The following is a 17653-nucleotide window of genomic DNA, read 5'->3' as shown; positions in this document are numbered from 1 at the left end:
CCCTCAGTTGCTCCTGGTGCTCCAGACCCTTCCCAGCTCCGTTCCCTTCCCTGGACACGCTCCAGCCCCTCAGTGTCCTTTTAAAGTGAGGGGACCCAGCACAGGGGGTCAATCCCTGCTGACCACTCTTTTGACAAGCCAGGTGCCATGGGCCTTGCTGCCCACCTGGGCTCACGTTCAGCTGCCTGTCAGCCATCACCCCCAGCTCTTTCCCAGCGGGTGTCTCTCTCCTGCCCGCCGTGCTGCGCGCCTGGATGCGGCCAAGGTTCAGGACCCGCTGCGGGACCCAACATGGCGCCGGCTCCTTCCCCGCCGCTCGCGGGAGCTCCGCCCGTGACGTCACACGAGCGCGCCCGAGCGTCACCTGTCGGCGCGGTGACGTCACGCGCAGCGTCTCTCGCCGGTGAGCGGCGGCGGCCGCAGCCTGAGGGGTTCGTGAGGGGCCCTGGGGGAAACGGGGCCGTGCGGGAGGGGCCCGGGGACGGAGCGGGGCTGTGCGGGAGGGCCCCGCGCCGGTGAGGGGCCCGGGGACGGAGCACGGTGTGCGGGAGGGCCCCGCGCGGGTGAGGGGCCGCGGAGCGGAGCGGGGCTGTGCGGGAGGGCCCCGCACAGGTGAGGGGCTCGGGGACGGTGCACGGTGTGTGGGAGGGCCCCGCACGGGTGAGGGGCCGGGGGCTGTCCTGCTCTGGGGGGCTCCGGGCAGCTCTTGCCGGAGTTACCGCTCTCCTGCGGCTGTCGGGCCCGGTCGGAGTTCGGGGGTACCGGGTGGTGCTTACCGGGGCCCTCCGGGGCTGCGGTGTGTGAGGGCCTCGGTGCCTCGGTGCTCGCCGGGGCTGACGCGCCGCTGTGCCCGCAGGTGTGCCGCCCTTTCTGCTGCGCGTGTCCCACAGCGGCGGATCCATGTCTTTCCTTGTAAGTAAACCCGAGCGCATTAGGGTGAGTGTTGAAGACTTCCAGCTTCCTCGTGTCTCGGTAGAACGAATCTTGCGCTTGTGCAGAGTGGCCGGGCCTGGAGAGCACCATAAGGGCGCAGAAAAACTGATTTTAGGGTTGATGACAGGACATGGGTCGGTGTGCGACCAGCGCTGGTTGAAAACCCTTTTTTTCACATTTATGTCAAAAAAAGCCTTTATTGCTGGCACATACACCTGGATCTCCTTGGGGTGCTTGGAGGGGCTCTAATGGGCTTTGCAGTGAAGAAAAAGAGCCATAAAGCTGCTTATTTTCAGTCATTCTTTAAGATGTAGCCTCCTCACCTGTGTCACAGTTTATGGGATTTTTTTCCCTTCACTTTGCTTGCAAAGCTAAACACAAGAGCTTTGTTTGATTCTGCTTTTCAGCAGAAAATGAGGAAATTTCCAGCAGCAGAATCACTTCTGATGCATTCAAATGGTATTCTTAGATACAAGTTTTGAGTCATCATCACCTAAAGACTCATTGGTGCTTTCTAGGACTGGCTTCTCGTGCACTGAACAGCATCAACTGTTTATTAAACTATTTTGCTAAGTAGCAAATCCTGCTATGGAAGTGTTTGTGATTAATGATTGATGATATAACCGGAATATTTGAATTCTCAGAGATACCACCTCTTTGTAAATAGTGAAAGCATTTTTTTAAACCTCTTGCACCTAAAAAGCCAACTTTTATTTGGCTGTATGAGGGGGTTGTTGTGTACTTGATTATTTTTGCTATATGTGCATGTATAAAATCTTGTTTGAATGAATTAAATTATATTAATTTTATTGCAAGTGCATGTTGATTGGGAATAACAGCAGCACCTGTGTGATTGCTGGCTGCATGTCATTGGCCCAAAAAGGGAATATCTTGTCCAAAATAAGGATGTCACTGGTGATGCAGCAATCAATTTCAGACCACAGCAGAATCATTGAAATTTGGGTTTTTTTTTTCTTGTGGGGAAGGGGAAAAGAAACTTTTCTCTAGATGGAATAACTGATTATGTGGAGAATTTTTATTTCTTTCAGCGGTGGGTGTCTGAGAAGTTCATTGTTGAGGGATTGAGAGAGTTCGAGCTGTTTGGAGGTAAGTTTTCCTCTTGTTAAATGACATTGCTAGAAATGTGTTATTTTAGCTGTAAAGCTTGGTAATTTGGTAGTAAAGATGGATTTTATCTCTAAAAGAGATGATTAAATCTCATTGTAAATCCATGTATTTGAGCTGTCTAAGCCCAGAAATTTAACATGGAAGTGTCCAGGATGTAGCAAGTTCTTTGGAAATCATTTCCATGTTGATAACAGTTCTAAGATAGTTCTGTATTGCTTAGCATAACCAGATTTTTTTTTTTTTTTGTATGCAAAAGATGGATTTGGGGTTTGGGAAGGTTAATTATAAGTTTTGTGAGTAAAAATGGATTTTGGAACTGCTCTGACAGGTTTGTGCTCTGCTTCTGCATAACCAAGTTGCCCACTAGGATGTAGAATTCCTGATCAGTGACACAGAAAACAAACAGAGCATAGGAAATGTGTCTAGATTTTGAGCTTCCAGGTGGAGTAAAGGAATTTTTATTACTTTAAATAATATTAGCTAGTTTCTTCTGTATGTAAGAGTCATCTCTGAATGTGTTTACAGTCACAGAATTGTTCAGCTTGGAAGGGACCTTTAAAGATCACCAAGTCCTACCCCCCTGCAATAAGGGACATGACAGAAGGTTAATACTTAGAGTTATAATAAAAAAAAATTGTCACATTTATGTCAAAAGTACAAACAGCAGCACTCTGGGAATCTCTTTGATCCTGTACAGTGCTGCAGTGTGACCAGTGCTGCACCTGTGTGTGCAAATTCAGTGTCTTTCTATAAACCAAAACAATCATGTCTGTTTGATACCCAAAAGGGTCAGCAGGGTTATTTATTTAGGTTTCCAGCTCTGTTTTAATGGCTGTCTGTTGAACACAACATGGTGAACAATTAATTTCTTTACTCCAGAGCAGCCTCCGGGTGACTCTCGGAGAAAAGTAAGTGACTTGTGCAGGCTGTGGTGCTGTGGTTCATTGCATGGAGATTATTCCTTGTGGAAGTTTGGTTTTTCTTTTTATCTTAGTTATATATCTCATCTCTGTATTTAGCTCTACAAGTGTGGCAACAGGTTTCACCCTGGAGTGGAGATTTTGGTGTGTGGTTTTCAATGTGTGAGAACTCAAAAATTTAAACTTAATCTCTTGGATTTCTATTAGTTTGTCATTCTCCTCCCCCCCAGCCCCTCAAGGGTCTCTTTTTGAGGTGATTTAGTTCTGATCCTTCAGAGAAGGAAGGGTTTAGTTTTATGAAACCTTTGAAAAGTGTTTGTTCTGCAGGCCCTGACTGCTCACATTTAACACATAAAACACCACAATTAACAACAGAGTGTCTTAATCTAAATGAGAGTGTCTTAATCTAAATGAGAGTGTCTTAATCTAAATGAGAGTATCTTAATCTAAATGCTGCCCCAACCTCCCCACACCACAGGTGTGCAGGTGTTGCTGTAGTTTCAGATCATTACAAACACGAATTAAGTGTGATTTGATCATAACTGTGTCAGTTCCAGTTGCTTGTAATTGATTTTTCTGCCAGTGTCTTTAATTTACTGGCACAAACAAAGCTCAAAATAGGAATTGTACATGGAATGTTTTATATAAAATTGAGAGCAGGATTTGTCCTGGATCAGGCAGGATTAGGCCCTTTAGGGCAGGCTTTGTCACAGGAGAGCAGGATTGGGCCCAAGGGGAGCAGGATTAGGCCCTTTAGGGGCAGGATTGGGCCCTTTTAGGGCAGGATTGGGCCCAAGGGGGAGCAGGATTGGTCCCTCCAGGTCAGGATTAGGCCCAAAGGAGGTCAGGATTGGACCCAAGGAGAGCAGGATTGGGCCATTTAGGGCAGGATTGGACCCAAGGGGAGCAGGATGGGGCCCTTTAGGGCAGGATAGGGCCCAAGGGGGGCAGGATAGGTCCCTCTAGGTCCAGATTAGGTCCAAGAGGAGCAGGATTGGTCCCTTTACGTCAGGATTAGGCCCAAGAGGAGCAGGATTAAGCCCTTTGGGGCAGGATTGGGCCCAAGGGAGAGCAGGATTAGGCCCTTTTAGGGCAGGATTGGGCCCAAGGGGAGCAGGATTAAGCCCTTTAGGGCAGGATTGGGCCCTTTGGGGCAGGTTTGGGCCCTTGAGGGCAGGATAGGACCGGGGGGGGGGCAGGATTGGGCCCTTGAGGGGAAGATTGGGCCCTTTGGGGCAGGAATAGGAAATGTCTATAGAATGTTTTATATAAAATGGAGTAAATTCACACGTTTTTTAAAATTACTGAGTGTTAGACATGCTTGGCTGGAAGCAAATTGAGAGTAGCATCTGTTTTGGTTATTTCTGATGGTTTTCTGGGGATATAAAAGCCTTTTTTTCCCACCAGAGCTGTGGAGAAAGGCACATAATTTGGGGAGGGGGGTGGGAGGAAAATTTTTGTTGCTTATGCTGAAGTGAGGGGAGGGAGTGAGGAGATGGAGGGGAAGCCAGCAGAACAAAACTGATATTCCCTCTTCCTGACTCAGATGAATTGGCAAATGCAGATCCTTGCAAGCATCACATAAGTGATTGTGTTCTGGCATTTATACCAGTAGTTGCCTTTCAAAGATTAATTCCCTTTAAATCTACCTCAAATGAAACTGGACTCCCAAGCCAAAAGCCAGCTCTGAATGAATGTCATGCCATAAAACTGCTCATATGGGACTTCATTTTGCAGCTGCTTTTGACCATACACCAAAAATTGTCCCGTGTGAAACCACTGAGGAGCTTTTTTGCAGTACCTCATAAATGACATTTCAGTTGAACTTTCTTTTTTTAAACTGTTGTATGATGTTGATAAATCTCTGGTTGAGCTCCTTTTGCATTAACTCTGTTATTGGTCACTGCTAACACGAGGAGAGGTGAGTGAAGCCCTCAAACTGGAAGACTTTTCAATAGGGAATTCACAGTATTTATTTTCCATTACTGCACAACCCACACCATTAATAAGATTAAATTTATTTAATTCTTTGCATCTGTTTTGTTGGCTTTTGCTCTCCCTGGAGTGGACTTTTAATAAAGCAAACCACTTACGTGTTGCTCAGTGTCTCACCAGCTGTCCCTGCTCCATGACTGCCTCCCAGCCCCTGCTTCCATCTCCTCGCTGGTGCCTTTGTGCTTCAGAGGTTTCCATCTGCCTGTGTGTCTCTCCTGGCAGCCTTGCTGTGTGAAATTGCTGCAAGAAGTAATGAATGACAAAGCTGAGATCAGAATGGACAGGCCTCTTCAGCAGAACTTGGAAATCCTCAGTGGGAAGTTGCTGCCTGTTCTGAGCCAAGAAACAGCACTGTAGTGTTCCCTAAAGGAAAGGCTCTGGGAATGCTGCTCCCAGGGGCTTTGGCCATGCTGAGATGGGACTGAGTTGGCTGTGCTGAAATTATACCAAAACACCACAAAGCTTAATTTCTGCCTTTTCCCTTAATGGAAAATGCAGCTATTTTAAAGGTAGGCAGATACCAAAACATCACAAAGCTTAATTTCTGCCTTTTCCCTTAATGGAAAATGCAGCTATTTTAAAGGTAGGCAGATACCAAAACATCACAAATGTTAATTTTTGCCTTCTCCCTTAATGGAAAATGCAGCTATTTTAAAGGTAGGCAGATACCAAAACATCACAAATGTTAATTTTTGCCTTCTCCCTTAATGGAAAATGCAGCTATTTTAAAGGTAGGCAGATACCAAAACATCACAAATGTTAATTTTTGCCTTCTCCCTTAATGGAAAATGCAGCTATTTTAAATGTAGCAGCGTGCTCTTCAAAGCCAGTTGAAAAGGTGGAACTTGGGAAGTGTGGCTCTAATTTACTGCCAAGGTACACTTAGAACCCAGAGGTAATTCCCAGCAAACTCCTGTCTGTGCTCTTTGCACTGCATTTACCCTGGGCTGAGGGTAGAACAGCAAGTTCCTTGGTTTTCAGCTGTCACTGTGTTGTTTCCATCTTTCTGCAATGGAAATAAAGAGCAGAGTCTGCTGTCATGGTAAGAAAAGGCACAAACTTTCTGCTTCATGTACCATGAGAAAGGTCTGAGAAAGGGCATTTGCAGTTGATGAAGAATGAGGTGGAAAAACTGAGCTGGTGTTCCAAATGCCAGGAGGAGTTAATGTGCTGGAAATTGGAGATAACTAAAGACAATTTTAGATACCACATAAATTTTAATCCCCTTTAGATCACTCTCCTTGTGACTTTGGACATTTGAAGGAGTTGGAAGGTATAAAAGAGCTTGCAAGAACATTGAAGTTTATCATCTGCAAAATCCTGCAGGGGAAGATTTCAGTGTATGTAAATAAGGCAGAAAGCTTCATGTCAGATGGAGTGAGGGAATGCAGCTTCCCTCTGTGGTCTGAGGGTGCTTTTTCCCCCTTTTTTTAATTTAATTCAGAAGCACTTATGCTTTGCAGTTTTTGCTTTCATTTGGAGCTTCTCTTTTCATGTATGTCTGATTTTCTTCATCACTTGGACCATTCAGCTAAGCAGCTTCAGCTGTGCTGGGCTTATCCCAGGTGAGCAGCTGAGAACCTGCAGCATCCACCAGGAGCAGCAACTGCTGTGGTGCTGAGGAGGCCTAGGAACAGCTTCCCCTTGGCTCTGGCTCAGGCAGCAGGGTGGTGGCACACGAGTTTGTAATTATAAGAGAAAAGCAGTTCCTGTAAAGCAGAGTTTAGGCTGTCCTGGGGAATAATAATTGGCTTTATCAAAATATTCCTGAATAAATTCTCACTCACAGCGATTAAAAATTTACTTGTTACGTGTTTTGTAACACAGATGTCTGGATCTTCTGAAATGAGGCATCTCCTGAGTTTCAGTTGATAAATGACTATTTAAGATTATTTTGACAGCAACTAAATCCTCTTCTGTATTCCTATTACTTTGAAGTGTGTGATAATGTGGGGCAGATGGTTTTTCCAGCAGATGATCTGTATTTCCTTTGACCTGACTTCATTTTCTTTCCTCAGACAAATGAGGCGAGCTCCGAGTCGATAGCTCCTTCCCCTAAAAGGGACACCATGAGCAGCTTCCTGCCAGACAGCAGCTGCTATGAGTTGCTCACTATCATAGGTAATTCTTGAGGGCTGAGGGGTCAGAGTTCTGCTCTGTAAAGCGAATAATTTCTGCAGGTTTGTCCTTTTCTTGATCGATTGCGTATTTTTGATATTGGATGTCTGCATCTTTGATTTTAAAATCATTGGAATAAAAAATTGAGATGCCAGTCCTCAAGGTTTTCACCTGAGAGGGACAGGTAGTGGATCAGTGATGCTGGGGTGCAGCACAGTCAGCAGAGGCAGCCTGAAACCTGCTCTTGGTGCTCCTAATCACTGCTCTTGCCTCAGTCCTGAACTGGAAGGACAGAACAATTCTACTGGTTAGGAGGATTCCCCTCAGTGGGATACATGCCAAGGAAGGTGGCATGGAACAATTACTCTTTTTTACAAGGTCAGAAGTAGTTTCAGTGAGTGAGGGTAAAGGTTATTGAAGGCTCAGGGGCTGGAGGAGTTCTCTCAGTGCTTCCAAAAGCATTCCTGAAGCTTTCATGCTTTCTCTTTCAGGCAGAGGCTTTGAAGACTTGATGGTTGTGAACCTGGCCAGGTATAAACCCACAGGAGAGTATGTCACAGTCAGAAGAGTGAACTTGGAGGCCTGCACGAATGAAATGGTCACATTCTTGCAGGTAATACCATTCATCATGCAAGCTTAGAAGAGGACAGACAGTGACAGCAGTGCCTATCAATACTGCAGTCATGTTTCTGCACTTACTAAATTTAATGAAAATACCTTTTATTTTAGGGGGAACTTCATGTTTCCAAACTCTTCAACCACCCTAACATTGTGCCATACAAAGCAACTTTCATAGCTGACAATGAGCTGTGGGTAGTGACTTCTTTCATGGCCTATGGTGAGTGGAGAGAGGGTACCTTTTCCTGACCCTCACGTTGTGTGAAATGAAATTGAAGAGCTGCAGTGTCCTTGGGGCTTTTGTCCTGACAGGTGGTGTTTTGTTTCTTTCCAGGTTCTGCAAAAGATTTAATCTGTACCCATTTTACAGATGGGATGACTGAACTGGCCATTGCTTACATTCTCCAAGGTGTCTTGAAAGCACTTGACTACATCCATCATATGGGCTATGTGCATAGGTATTGAAAAATGCATGGGTCATTTTCCTTCTGGTGGAAGTTCTTGGAAATAATACTCAGAGTAGAGCAGAGGATGAATCAGGAGACACAGAACAACACTGAGTTTTGTATTACTTGGCTGTTAGAGCAAATCAGTTTGATACTCATGGAAGTGACATCACTGATACCACTAAGCAGCATGAAAGTCTTGGTGTGGAGCAGATTTATCCCACATTCCATAACATTTAGTCCTGCATTTCTCCTCGCCACAGAAACAGTCTTTGTGAACTTGCAAAGGTGATGAATAGAATCCTGTTAATTGATTTTGCCCAGCATCCACAGATGGTTATTAGGAGTCTCAGCCTCCTGATAGGAAGCTGATCAGGTGCTGTCCTGTGCATTGAGCTGTTTAGTAAAGGCCAGGGAAGCTGACTGTTGTGTTCCTTCTTTCCCCAGGAGTGTTAAAGCCAGCCACATCCTGATCTCTGTGGATGGGAAGGTTTACCTCTCTGGTCTGAGGAGTAACCTGAGCATGATCAACCATGGGCAGCGACTCAAAGTTGTTCATGACTTCCCCAAATACAGCATCAAAGTGCTGCCTTGGCTCAGTCCTGAGGTTTTGCAGCAGGTGTGTTTTATGCTGTGTTGTATCTGTATAATTTTGTGAGCTCTAAGGGATGTTGGAGGGGTGTAGGGTGGGAGACATGAGAGAACCTGCAGAGATGCTTTCTTTTGATGAGCTCTAGTTTATTTTTTTTCTTCTTTTTATCTCAAAACCAGTGACCCCTAGCAAGGGGAAGGGTACATGAAGGCAAGGAAGAAGAAGGGGAAAGGCTAAAGGAAACAGATTTGGGGTGAATGGGCAAGTGGGTAGAATTTGATCTAGTTGACTCAACAGTTGTAATTGTAGGCACCTCTACAGGATGTCTCATTAACAAAGTGTTACATCAGATGCCATCCCTACAGGCTGGCTGATTTCAGTTACAGAATTGCCCTTAACTGTGTGTTTTAACAAACCAAAAAGCCCTCACCTCACCACTATGAACCAGTGTGTCTGTGGCTTGTGCTGTTCTTGTTCTAATCAGCTGGGTTTGTTGACTTGCAGTTGAAACCATGGGTATTGCCCATTCAGTCACATCCAAGTCCCTGCAGCTAATTATTCTTTTCCTTTTCCTGTAGAATCTGCAGGGTTACGATGCAAAATCTGACATTTACAGTGTGGGGATAACGGCCTGTGAGCTGGCAAATGGCCATGTCCCATTTAAAGACATGCCTTCTACTCAGGTAAGGTTTGCAAGCTCCTTTCTGCTCCTTCATCCCGGCACCTGGAGCCGCTGTCCTGCTCAGGGATGTGAGCACCGCAGGGTGCGCAGCCTGCACGAATGGGAAACCTGAACTGTGCTGCTGCTTGTGCCCCACCTGCTCTTGCAGATGCTGTTGGAGAAGCTGAATGGAACTGTTCCCTGCCTGCTGGACACCACCACCATCCCTGCAGACGAGCTGACCATGAAGACGTCGCGCTCCAGCGCCAGCTACGGCGTGGGGGAGAGCGCGGCCGTGAGCAACGCGCGCGCGGCCAACGGCGAGCCAGCCCTGCACCCCTACCTCCGCACCTTCTCCACCTACTTCCACAACTTCGTGGAGCAGTGCCTCCAGAGGAACCCTGATTTCAGGTAAGGCCCTGTGGAAGCTGCTCTCCCCACCTGTGCTGTGCTAGGGCTGGGTAAAGTGGGGGAGGCAGCAGATACTGTTCACAGTTTTCTTTGCAAAAGTGGAGTGAGGATGTGCCCCGTCTGGTCCAAGTGTGTGCAATGAGCAGCATTAACACTTGGAGTGCTTCCTGTATGAGGGCCTGATGAATTCCTTTGCAGCCTTCCTTGGAGGATGAGTGGTGCTGCACATCAGGAAAATAAACAAACAACTTGTGTTTCTGGCCCCTGTGGCACCGTGTTTACCCAGTTCCCATCACTGCAAATGGCTGCTCTTCACCTAGCAGAGAGCAAGGATGGGAAGTGATCAAAGCTGCATTTTTCTTTGTAGTGAGGGCAGTCTGTAGCCATGACAGACTTTTCAGGAGTGCCCCACTGCTCAGGTACTGTCCTTGGCCAGATGTAGGGTGTGCAAATATGTAACTTAAAAGTTAGAAGAAGGAGGTTGGACTCCTTGTATAAAACATTATGTGATTGTATATGCTTAATAAGCAGTGCTATTGCTGCAAACAGGGAGACACCCAATAGCTGAGAAATGGGAGAGGCAGGAAGGACCCTGGTCTTTTCTTATTCCCACAACCTGACTTCAAGCACTGACTCATGTTCTTGTGTGCTTCCCTCGTTCTACCTCCCTTCCACAGGCCCAGCGCAGGCACCCTGCTCAGTCACCCCTTTTTTAAGCAGGTAAGGAATTAATTTAGCTACAGATAAATGCTTGGCTTTGTCTTACTGTGAGGGTGGGGATGTCGAGTTGCTGAATTTCCTGTGATCAGGAAGATTAAGTCAGTTTTTGACTATTTGTAGTGCAGTGTGATGGTTGTCACATCTGGGGAGGTGCTTAGGCTGTTCTGGAAGCATCTCTTATCTAAGAGAGGTTCTAAATCTGCCTGGTTTGGGAGCCACAGCAGCTCTTCCCCTGCAGGCTGCTGAGTTCTGGGGCGAGGCAGTTCTAACCTGCTCCTTAAGGAGTCCAAAGGGTGCCCTGTGCATTTCCTGTTGTTTCTGCCTGCAGAGCTGGGTGTGCAGCAGCACCTGAGCACTCCTGGGTCTCATTCTGTCCTTCCTGTGCAGATCAAGCGCCGTGCTTCCGAAGCACTCCCCGAACTCCTGCGCCCCGTCACCCCCATCACCAATTTGGAAGGGACACTGCCCCAGGATCCCAGTGGCATTTTTGGGTTGGTATCAAATCTGGAGCAGCTGGATGTGGATGACTGGGAATTCTAGAAAAATAGGGACTACACTGAGGAGGAGCTTTCTGGACATTGTAATTTATCGGTCCTGTTCATAAAGCTGATGAATGTTACACACAGAAGAGTTTACAGGTCCTTGGGAAGGAACTTCAACTGTCTGTTTACTTAAGAAGTAGCCTGGATACAAATGGACAGACCTGAGCTGGGAAAGGATCAACCCAAGGAGCTGTGGAGTATTCCAGAAGGTGCAGTGCCCAGAGCCCCCATTCTTCCAGCTGAGCTCTGGTGGAGCACTCGAGGGTGTTGAGTGAGTCTGTGTAGTTATGGTCTCTATCTATGTGTTTCTAAAAATCACTGGCTTCCTCACAGTTGAGGCTGCATGTCCCTGCCCTCTTTGGTTCTTTCTCTTTTAAGGGTGCCTTAGAGTTGAGGGGAGGTGGGCAGCTTTTAGTTTTGGGCATTCTCTTAGAACTACTCAAGTTCCTGTAACAGTGTTGTCACAGGGCAAGTTTTAAGGGGGGGGAAAAAAGGGATTATATTCTTAGTTACTGCTTTGTGATGGAAAATGGGAGATCAAAGACAAACCGATGCCATTCCAGGCACTCCTGCTGCACTGGAGAGGACTTTTGATGCTGAGCACTCTGAACTCTGGCTCAGACAGGGCCTTCCAGCCTCCCCTTCCAGCTTCCTGGGTCACCAGAGCAGTGTGGATGCCTGGGCAATGTACCAGCTTTTTTATCCCCTTCCAGTTTTACTTCACGTGAGCTGGGCTGGTTTCACAGCACAAAACTCTCACCTGCCTGTTCTGTGACTCACAGAGGAAAAGTGAATTGATTTTCATGCTCTTGCTCACAACTCCTGTACAGAATTGAACTTGAACCTCTCCATTACCATTGCTGTTCTGCCTTCCCTCACTGACAGGTAAAAGCTGCTCACGTGGCTCCCTGGGATTCATGGCTGTGTGACTCTGCCCTGCTGCTGTGGCAGCTCTCCCCCATTCCGTGGTGTTTGGTTTGTTTGGAGGTGTATTTAAGGCTTTTAGTTTGACTTTTTTTCCAAGGACCATGGTGCTGAAGGTCATCTGCTCTTTACTGAAGCACTGAGAATCCTTGTATAGGTGCAGTTGATGGGAGTAGTGGTGCTGGCAACTGGTCCTTCTTGTGTTTATAAATTGTACTTGAACCCAGATAAAGTTTGTTACTCTAGGTTTTTTTTTTTTTTTTCCAAAACAAATAAAATATTTCTGAAGTTGTTTTTTAAGTCTGCTGTTTGTGCAGGATGATGGAGTGAATCACAGAGGGTGACAGGCTGGCTGTGCATGCTTGCTTGTACCTTAGTTTCATACAGCTCACCAGTTTATGGCAGCTGCCTTCATGCTTCAGAAACATACTTCAACTAAAGCAACAAGCTGCACACACCTGCTCTTGCTCTTTTCTGGAAGTTTCAGTCAAATTCTCCCAGTTGCAGGAGAGTTTGTTAAGGCCAGGCCCAGTTCTACTTCCTCCCTAGGATCAGGTTTGGCTCCTGATTTAACCTTACTGTTAGTAAGAAGATACTGATTCCCTGGTTTGTTAGGAAGTCTTACAAACAGGGCTTTATTAAGTTATGTACAAAATGTGTTCTGCTACTGTGGATCCCCTTCTTGGTCTGATTGTTGCTCTTCTTCTTCTTCCCCTTTGTGTTTTTCCAGTTTTGCCATGAGCTCTGAAAAACAGAACGGGCACAGTGAGGCTCCAGGTGCAGGGGCTGCCCCAGAGCCAGGGGTCCAGGTGCTGTGAACACCCAGGACCAGGGCAGCTACCAAAAATCCCTGGCCTGCAGAGGCTCAGCTTGGAGCCACCCCTGATGGCTGAGTTCAGGCAGGAGCAGTTGCAGTCATTCCCTCAGTGCTTTAATGACCTCACAAGCTGCTGCCTCTGCTCCCCACTTGCTCCCCACCTGGGCAAGCACAGATGCTCAAGTTGCATCTGTGATTCAATATTTCCTGACACTAGAACCTGCTCTCTGCTGGCAGCCAAGAGCTGTGAACTGCAAGGAGCTGGTGCCTTTGCTGCTCAGGTGCTCCCCCAGCCCCTGTCTCCCCAGGTGCCCAATACCTTTGGCAGGGTTGAAGACCCCGTTGGTTTGCTTGTCGCAGACGTAGCAGCGCTGGGATTTGCGGTAGTGCTGCAGGGCACAGCTCTCACAGAAGTAGTGCCGACACCTGTACGGAGACACGGAGCTCCCTGCAGCTCCCCAGACACAGCCACTGCGTCCTGGGGTCAGACACTGCTCACTGCTGGCCACAGGAACATCAAGGTTGAGAATGACCTCCCCCAGAGTCCAACCTTGTCGCCCAAACCAGAGCCCTGCGTGCCATGGCCAGCTGGTCCTTGTTCCCCAGGGATGGGGGCTCTCCCAGCTCCCTGGGCAGCGCCTTCCCCTGCCTGACAGCTCTCCATGGTCCCCAAGGGAGGCAAAAGTGAGCTGCAGCCATCCCTGTCCCGTGGAAGGTGTTTCAGCATCGCTTCACTGATGTGCAGCAACAGCACAGAGCCACCAGTGAGCTCTTCCAGACACAGGACAGCCTTCAGAGTGAGACAGGGCTGTCCTCAGCCTCCTCCTCATCCTCACCAAGCTCCTGGCTTCCCCATGCACACATTTCTCTGCTTGGGCAGTGCAGCTGCTGTTCAGTGTCCAGGAGGAATGATGGCATGAAAAGAAAATCTCAAGCTTAAGGGGGAAAGATGAGGCAATGAGGCAGCATTTGTGGAAATCTAAAAAATGCTTGAGATCCCTTCCAAGGGGATGCTCCAGATGCAGCTGTGAGACTCCCTGGCTCTCAGGATTCCCCCACCCACCCAAAAGCCAGGGCAGACAACGAGCAGGTTCCACCCACAGCCTGTGGGCTGGGTTTGCCTTTGCCTCAATAGTGAATGAGTGACTCCTGAGCTGCATTGACAGCACACATGGCTGCTCGTGCCAAACAAACACTTACTTGGTGACCACAGGGTTCTTGAAGGAACCTCTGCAGATGAAGCATTTGAAAGGCATGTCCTCCTCATCACTGCTCACCTCGTAGTTTTCATCATCTGCAGAAGAGAAAGTGAACCAGAGTGGAGTGAGAGGCCAGCCCAGCCCATGTGTGGGGCACAAAATAATAAATAAGGGGAGAGCACAGCAGGTGGGATTCAATCTGCTGGAAACAATGGAGCTCTGGCATCTGGGTGTTGCTGATGTCAGTAACACGTGTGGGACTCTGCTATAATTAGGGCTAATGAGCCAGCAGGCCTGTTGCTCATCTCAGGAGAAAATTCTTTTCTACTTCACCCACTCACTGCTATAAAGAGAAACATCCTCCAGCCCCCTCCTGTTTTTTAGATTGTCTTCCAAACCAGCTGCCACCAAGTTCTGGCTCCAGCTGAGCAGAGAATAGCCCCCATTGGCACAGCAGCACTCATGAGCCCTGAGCACTCCTGAGCTCTGGACACTGAGTGACAAATGACATCCCACCCCCTGGGCATCAGGGGGACAGACAGTCCCATCTCCCAGCTCCACACAGCAGTGCTCTCCTTCCCAGAGAGCCAGGGGCTGTCTGAAAGCAGCAGCTCTGCTCAGCAGTGTCAGTGCTTGCTGCCCCCCAGCTGATCCTGCAGCAGGAGTCCCCTGAGGCCCCAGTACCGTTGACGCCGTAGCGGCCCTCGTCCAGCTCCCGCTCGATCTGCCAGCCGTGCTTGTAGTCCGAGCGGTCGTGCAGGAACTTGCAGCTGTCTGAGCAGCACAGAGAAAGAGGAAATAAGAGACAGGCTGCAAGGGCAGAGTGTTACCAGGACACCTAATTCCAGGGCAGCCTAAGCTCTGCCCAGCAGGAGAAATCTGATTGCTCCTTCTCCAGGGCAGCACTAAGCTCCTGGAGCAGGTACAGGATCCCTCAGTGCTGGCAGGCTGTGAGCATCATCCTCTCTGTGCCACAGGGACAGTTCCAGCAATTATGCACATGGGAAGTGGGATAAGGAACAGGAAAACCCATCCCTCACATGCTCTGAGTCCACACAATACCTGTAAGAATGTGGGTCACTGGAACATCCCAGGGTCCCTTCCAGGATTCTATAACCACTAATGAGAGGCCCTGGGCTTTCAGAAGGGATGGCACGAATGACAGCCTTACACAAACAGCTCTGCACAGAAGGGGCAGTGGCTCAGCACCCCGAACACGGGGTCACAGCTGGACTGGATGCCCTGGCATGCCTGGGGCTCAGCTGCAGCACGGGGCACTCACCCCCGAAGCCGCAGAACCCGGTCTCCTTGTAGTCCTTGCAGATGTCGGGCTGGTAGTCCCAGCGCACCGTGGCCCGCAGGTGCTCCGGGGCACGGATGGGGCCTTTCCTGAAGGGGGAAAAGAGGCTCAGCCCTGCTGCAGAGTGGCCCTGGAGCAGGGCCCTGGCCAGAACCACACAACACACGGGTCAGGCAGAAACTGGCAGTGACAGCAGAGTTCAGCCCCAGACGCTGCCTTTGGGATGGTGCGGTCACAGACCCCGAGGCTCATCCCAACCCACCTCACCATTCCTGAGGAGGCATTTCCCATCGATGTGTCCTTGGGCTTCACATACTTCTGGTAGTTGTTAATGCCACGGTAAATTTTATCATCTTCCTTTCCTCTCAGCTCCTAGGAGAGCAAGACGGGATCATTAAGGATCAGGAGAGCTTCATGACATGAATCAATTGCCACCACTCTGACACCAGTCTCCCTTCCCACCTTGCCTTCCTTAACACCAAGATGCCAATAAAGGCACAAAACCCCTATTTGCAAAGGTTGCACTCCTGGCTCCTTGAACTTGTAGGGAAGATGAGACTCTGACTCTTCTTGGCGTGCAGAAGGGGATGAGCACAGGCTCTCCTGCTGCAGAGCAGGAGTTCCTGAGGAGCAGGGCTGACTCACCTCCTGGATTTTCTGGCTGCGCTCAAAGATGGCCTGGGCATCCTTCTCCTTCTCTGTGTCCAGTTCATACACTGCTGTGGCTCCCATGTCTTCTGGGCCAACAGGTTTCTGAAAAGCAAGGAAAACTTGTGGCAAGAGTGGAGGGAACACCTGGACAAGACAGAGAGCTCCTGTCTACTTGAAGGGTTGTCACAGAGCAAGAACTGAACAGAAAAGCTTGCAGAGTGCCAAAGCTGTCACCTCCTCCCATCCCTTCTCATTCTCCCCAGAAGGTTGGGCAAACCAAAGGCTGCCTCCCTTGGTATCAGTCAAAGATGATCTAACCCTGAAAACACAAACCCAACAGTTGAGCAAACCTGGTCCCTCTCCTGAAAAATCTCTGCAGTGTTGGGAAAGTCCAGTGGCATCCTGGAGTTTTAACTCCCACCTCTAAAAGGGAAAGGCCAACCTGTGATGGCCTCCCGTGGAGGAAGGGACTATCAGAGTAAACCCAGCACAAGGTGCTTGGCTATTAAGAGGGGACAGGGAGGGGCACTGATGAGAAAGAATGTCCAATCCCATGTTTAGAGTGGCAGATTCTGTCTGTGAGGAGCGGGATCCCCAGCCCCACCTGAGCTGACACCCCAGGCCCCCTGCTGCCTGTCCTTACCGCCGACCTGGTGGATTTGTAGGTGACGCCGATCTCCTTGGCAGGATCCTCATCCTCGCTGCTGCTCGGCGCGTACTCCGGCCTCTCCCTCGCGCAGCGCCTGGTCTGGGGGGGAGGAAAGGCTCCAGCGCTGTCCTGGCTGAGCCCGGCAGGCCCCCGCAGGCAGCCCTGGATGGAGCAGGAGCCCCCTCGGAGCTCCCTTACCTTCTGGATCATGGGGTTGGCGGTGTCCCGCCGCCGCTCCTTGCGCACCACGGTGCTGCCCTCCTCCCCGCTGCTCTCTGCGGGGAAAGCCGGGCGTGAGGGGCAGGGCCCGGGCCTGAGGCAGCCCCGGCCCCGGCGGGCTGGGGACACCCAGGCAGACCCAACAGCCCCACCCTGGGAGCGCTGTCCAAATGCTCCCGGAGCTCGGGCAGCCTCGGGGCCGGGACCGTTCCCCGGGAGCCTGGGCAGTGTCCGACCACCTTCCAGGGGAAGAACCTTCTCCTAATAGCCGACCTAAATCCCTGTGACACAACTGCCGGGGTCCCTCACGCCCTCGGGCTGGCCCAGCCCCGGTGTGGGCAGCGCTGGGGGCGGCACCAGGCCCTTCCTCGCCTCTCCGCTGCACCGCACCGCCCCAGCTCGGCTCCCCGCGCCGCCCGGGTCCCCCAGCCCTCACCCCGCTCCTGGTCGCTGCCGGGCCGTTTTCGCCGGCCGCTGCTCGCGGCCCGGACCCGCTTCTTGAACACGAAGCTGCAGACGCCGCTCTCCTCCGCCATCCTGTGCCGCCGAGACCGCGGCGCTGGACAGAGCGGCGCCGGAGCGGCCGGGGCGGCCGGCGCCCCCTGCGGGCGCGGAGGACTCAGCGCCCCGGGCGGGGCCGGGGGTCCCGGGGGTTCTGCTCTGGACCCTGAGCCCAACTCAGAGCCCAGCTCTGAGCCCCGCTCTGAGAGCGCTCTGAGCCCCGCTCTCTGCACAGCCCCTGCTCTCTGCACAGCCCCTGCTCTCTGCACAGCCCCCTTCCTTCTGTACAGCCCCTGTTCTCTGCACAGC

General features: G+C 50.0%; 2 protein-coding genes across 5 annotated transcripts; one reads left to right on the top strand and one right to left on the bottom strand.

Annotated features, from left to right (window-relative positions):
- Positions 1-380: 380 nt before the first annotated feature.
- On the top strand, positions 381-12301 carry STRADA (STE20 related adaptor alpha). Of its 4 annotated transcripts, none has more exons than XM_036399053.2 (13): positions 381-431; positions 857-912; positions 1983-2040; positions 2941-2969; positions 6995-7097; positions 7586-7707; positions 7824-7932; positions 8047-8170; positions 8606-8777; positions 9329-9433; positions 9581-9822; positions 10500-10542; positions 10930-12301. In XM_036399053.2, exons 2-13 carry the CDS (start codon positions 901-903, stop codon positions 11080-11082), a joined length of 1272 nt encoding a protein of 423 aa, XP_036254946.1. In that variant the 5' UTR covers positions 381-431; positions 857-900; the 3' UTR covers positions 11083-12301. The 4 variants fall into 4 exon arrangements, with proteins under 4 accessions (XP_036254946.1, XP_036254945.1, XP_036254948.1 ...); XM_036399052.2 differs by having other exon boundaries at positions 857-936; XM_036399055.2 differs by lacking the exons at positions 381-431; positions 2941-2969 and having other exon boundaries at positions 894-912.
- A 314-nt stretch (positions 12302-12615) lies between these two features.
- On the bottom strand, positions 12616-17400 carry LOC118696753 (E3 ubiquitin-protein ligase RNF113A-like). Its single transcript, XM_036399065.2, has 10 exons — positions 17280-17400; positions 16823-16899; positions 16619-16723; positions 15970-16077; positions 15587-15696; positions 15307-15413; positions 14709-14798; positions 14026-14119; positions 13145-13251; positions 12616-12752 (listed from the first exon to the last, which is right to left on the bottom strand). Exons 1-10 carry the CDS (start codon positions 17377-17379, stop codon positions 12673-12675), a joined length of 978 nt encoding a protein of 325 aa, XP_036254958.1. The 5' UTR covers positions 17380-17400; the 3' UTR covers positions 12616-12672.
- Positions 17401-17653: the final 253 nt, after the last annotated feature.

Source organism: Molothrus ater, chromosome 27 (assembly GCF_012460135.2).
Source record: "Molothrus ater isolate BHLD 08-10-18 breed brown headed cowbird chromosome 27, BPBGC_Mater_1.1, whole genome shotgun sequence".
Taxonomy (NCBI): Eukaryota; Metazoa; Chordata; class Aves; order Passeriformes; family Icteridae; genus Molothrus; species Molothrus ater.
The sequence above is the reverse complement of the archived record's forward strand: the minus strand, read 5'-3'. Positions and strand labels throughout refer to the sequence as shown.

Excerpts from the sequence above, each read along its gene's own strand:
- STRADA (XM_036399052.2), top strand. The coding sequence starts at position 901 with ATGTCTTTCCTTGTAAGTAAACCCGAGCGCATTAGG. Across the intron at positions 9,434-9,580 it reads AAGACATGCCTTCTACTCAG|ATGCTGTTGGAGAAGCTGAA; the intron begins GTAAGGTTTGCA and ends CTGCTCTTGCAG. Across the intron at positions 9,823-10,499 it reads CAGAGGAACCCTGATTTCAG|GCCCAGCGCAGGCACCCTGC; the intron begins GTAAGGCCCTGT and ends TCCCTTCCACAG.
- LOC118696753 (XM_036399065.2), bottom strand. The coding sequence starts at position 17,379 with ATGGCGGAGGAGAGCGGCGTCTGCAGCTTCGTGTTCAAGAAGCGGGTC. Across the intron at positions 15,697-15,969 it reads GCAGCCAGAAAATCCAGGAG|GAGCTGAGAGGAAAGGAAGA; the intron begins GTGAGTCAGCCC and ends TTGCTCTCCTAG. Across the intron at positions 14,120-14,708 it reads GGGCCGCTACGGCGTCAACG|ATGATGAAAACTACGAGGTG; the intron begins GTACTGGGGCCT and ends TCTCTTCTGCAG.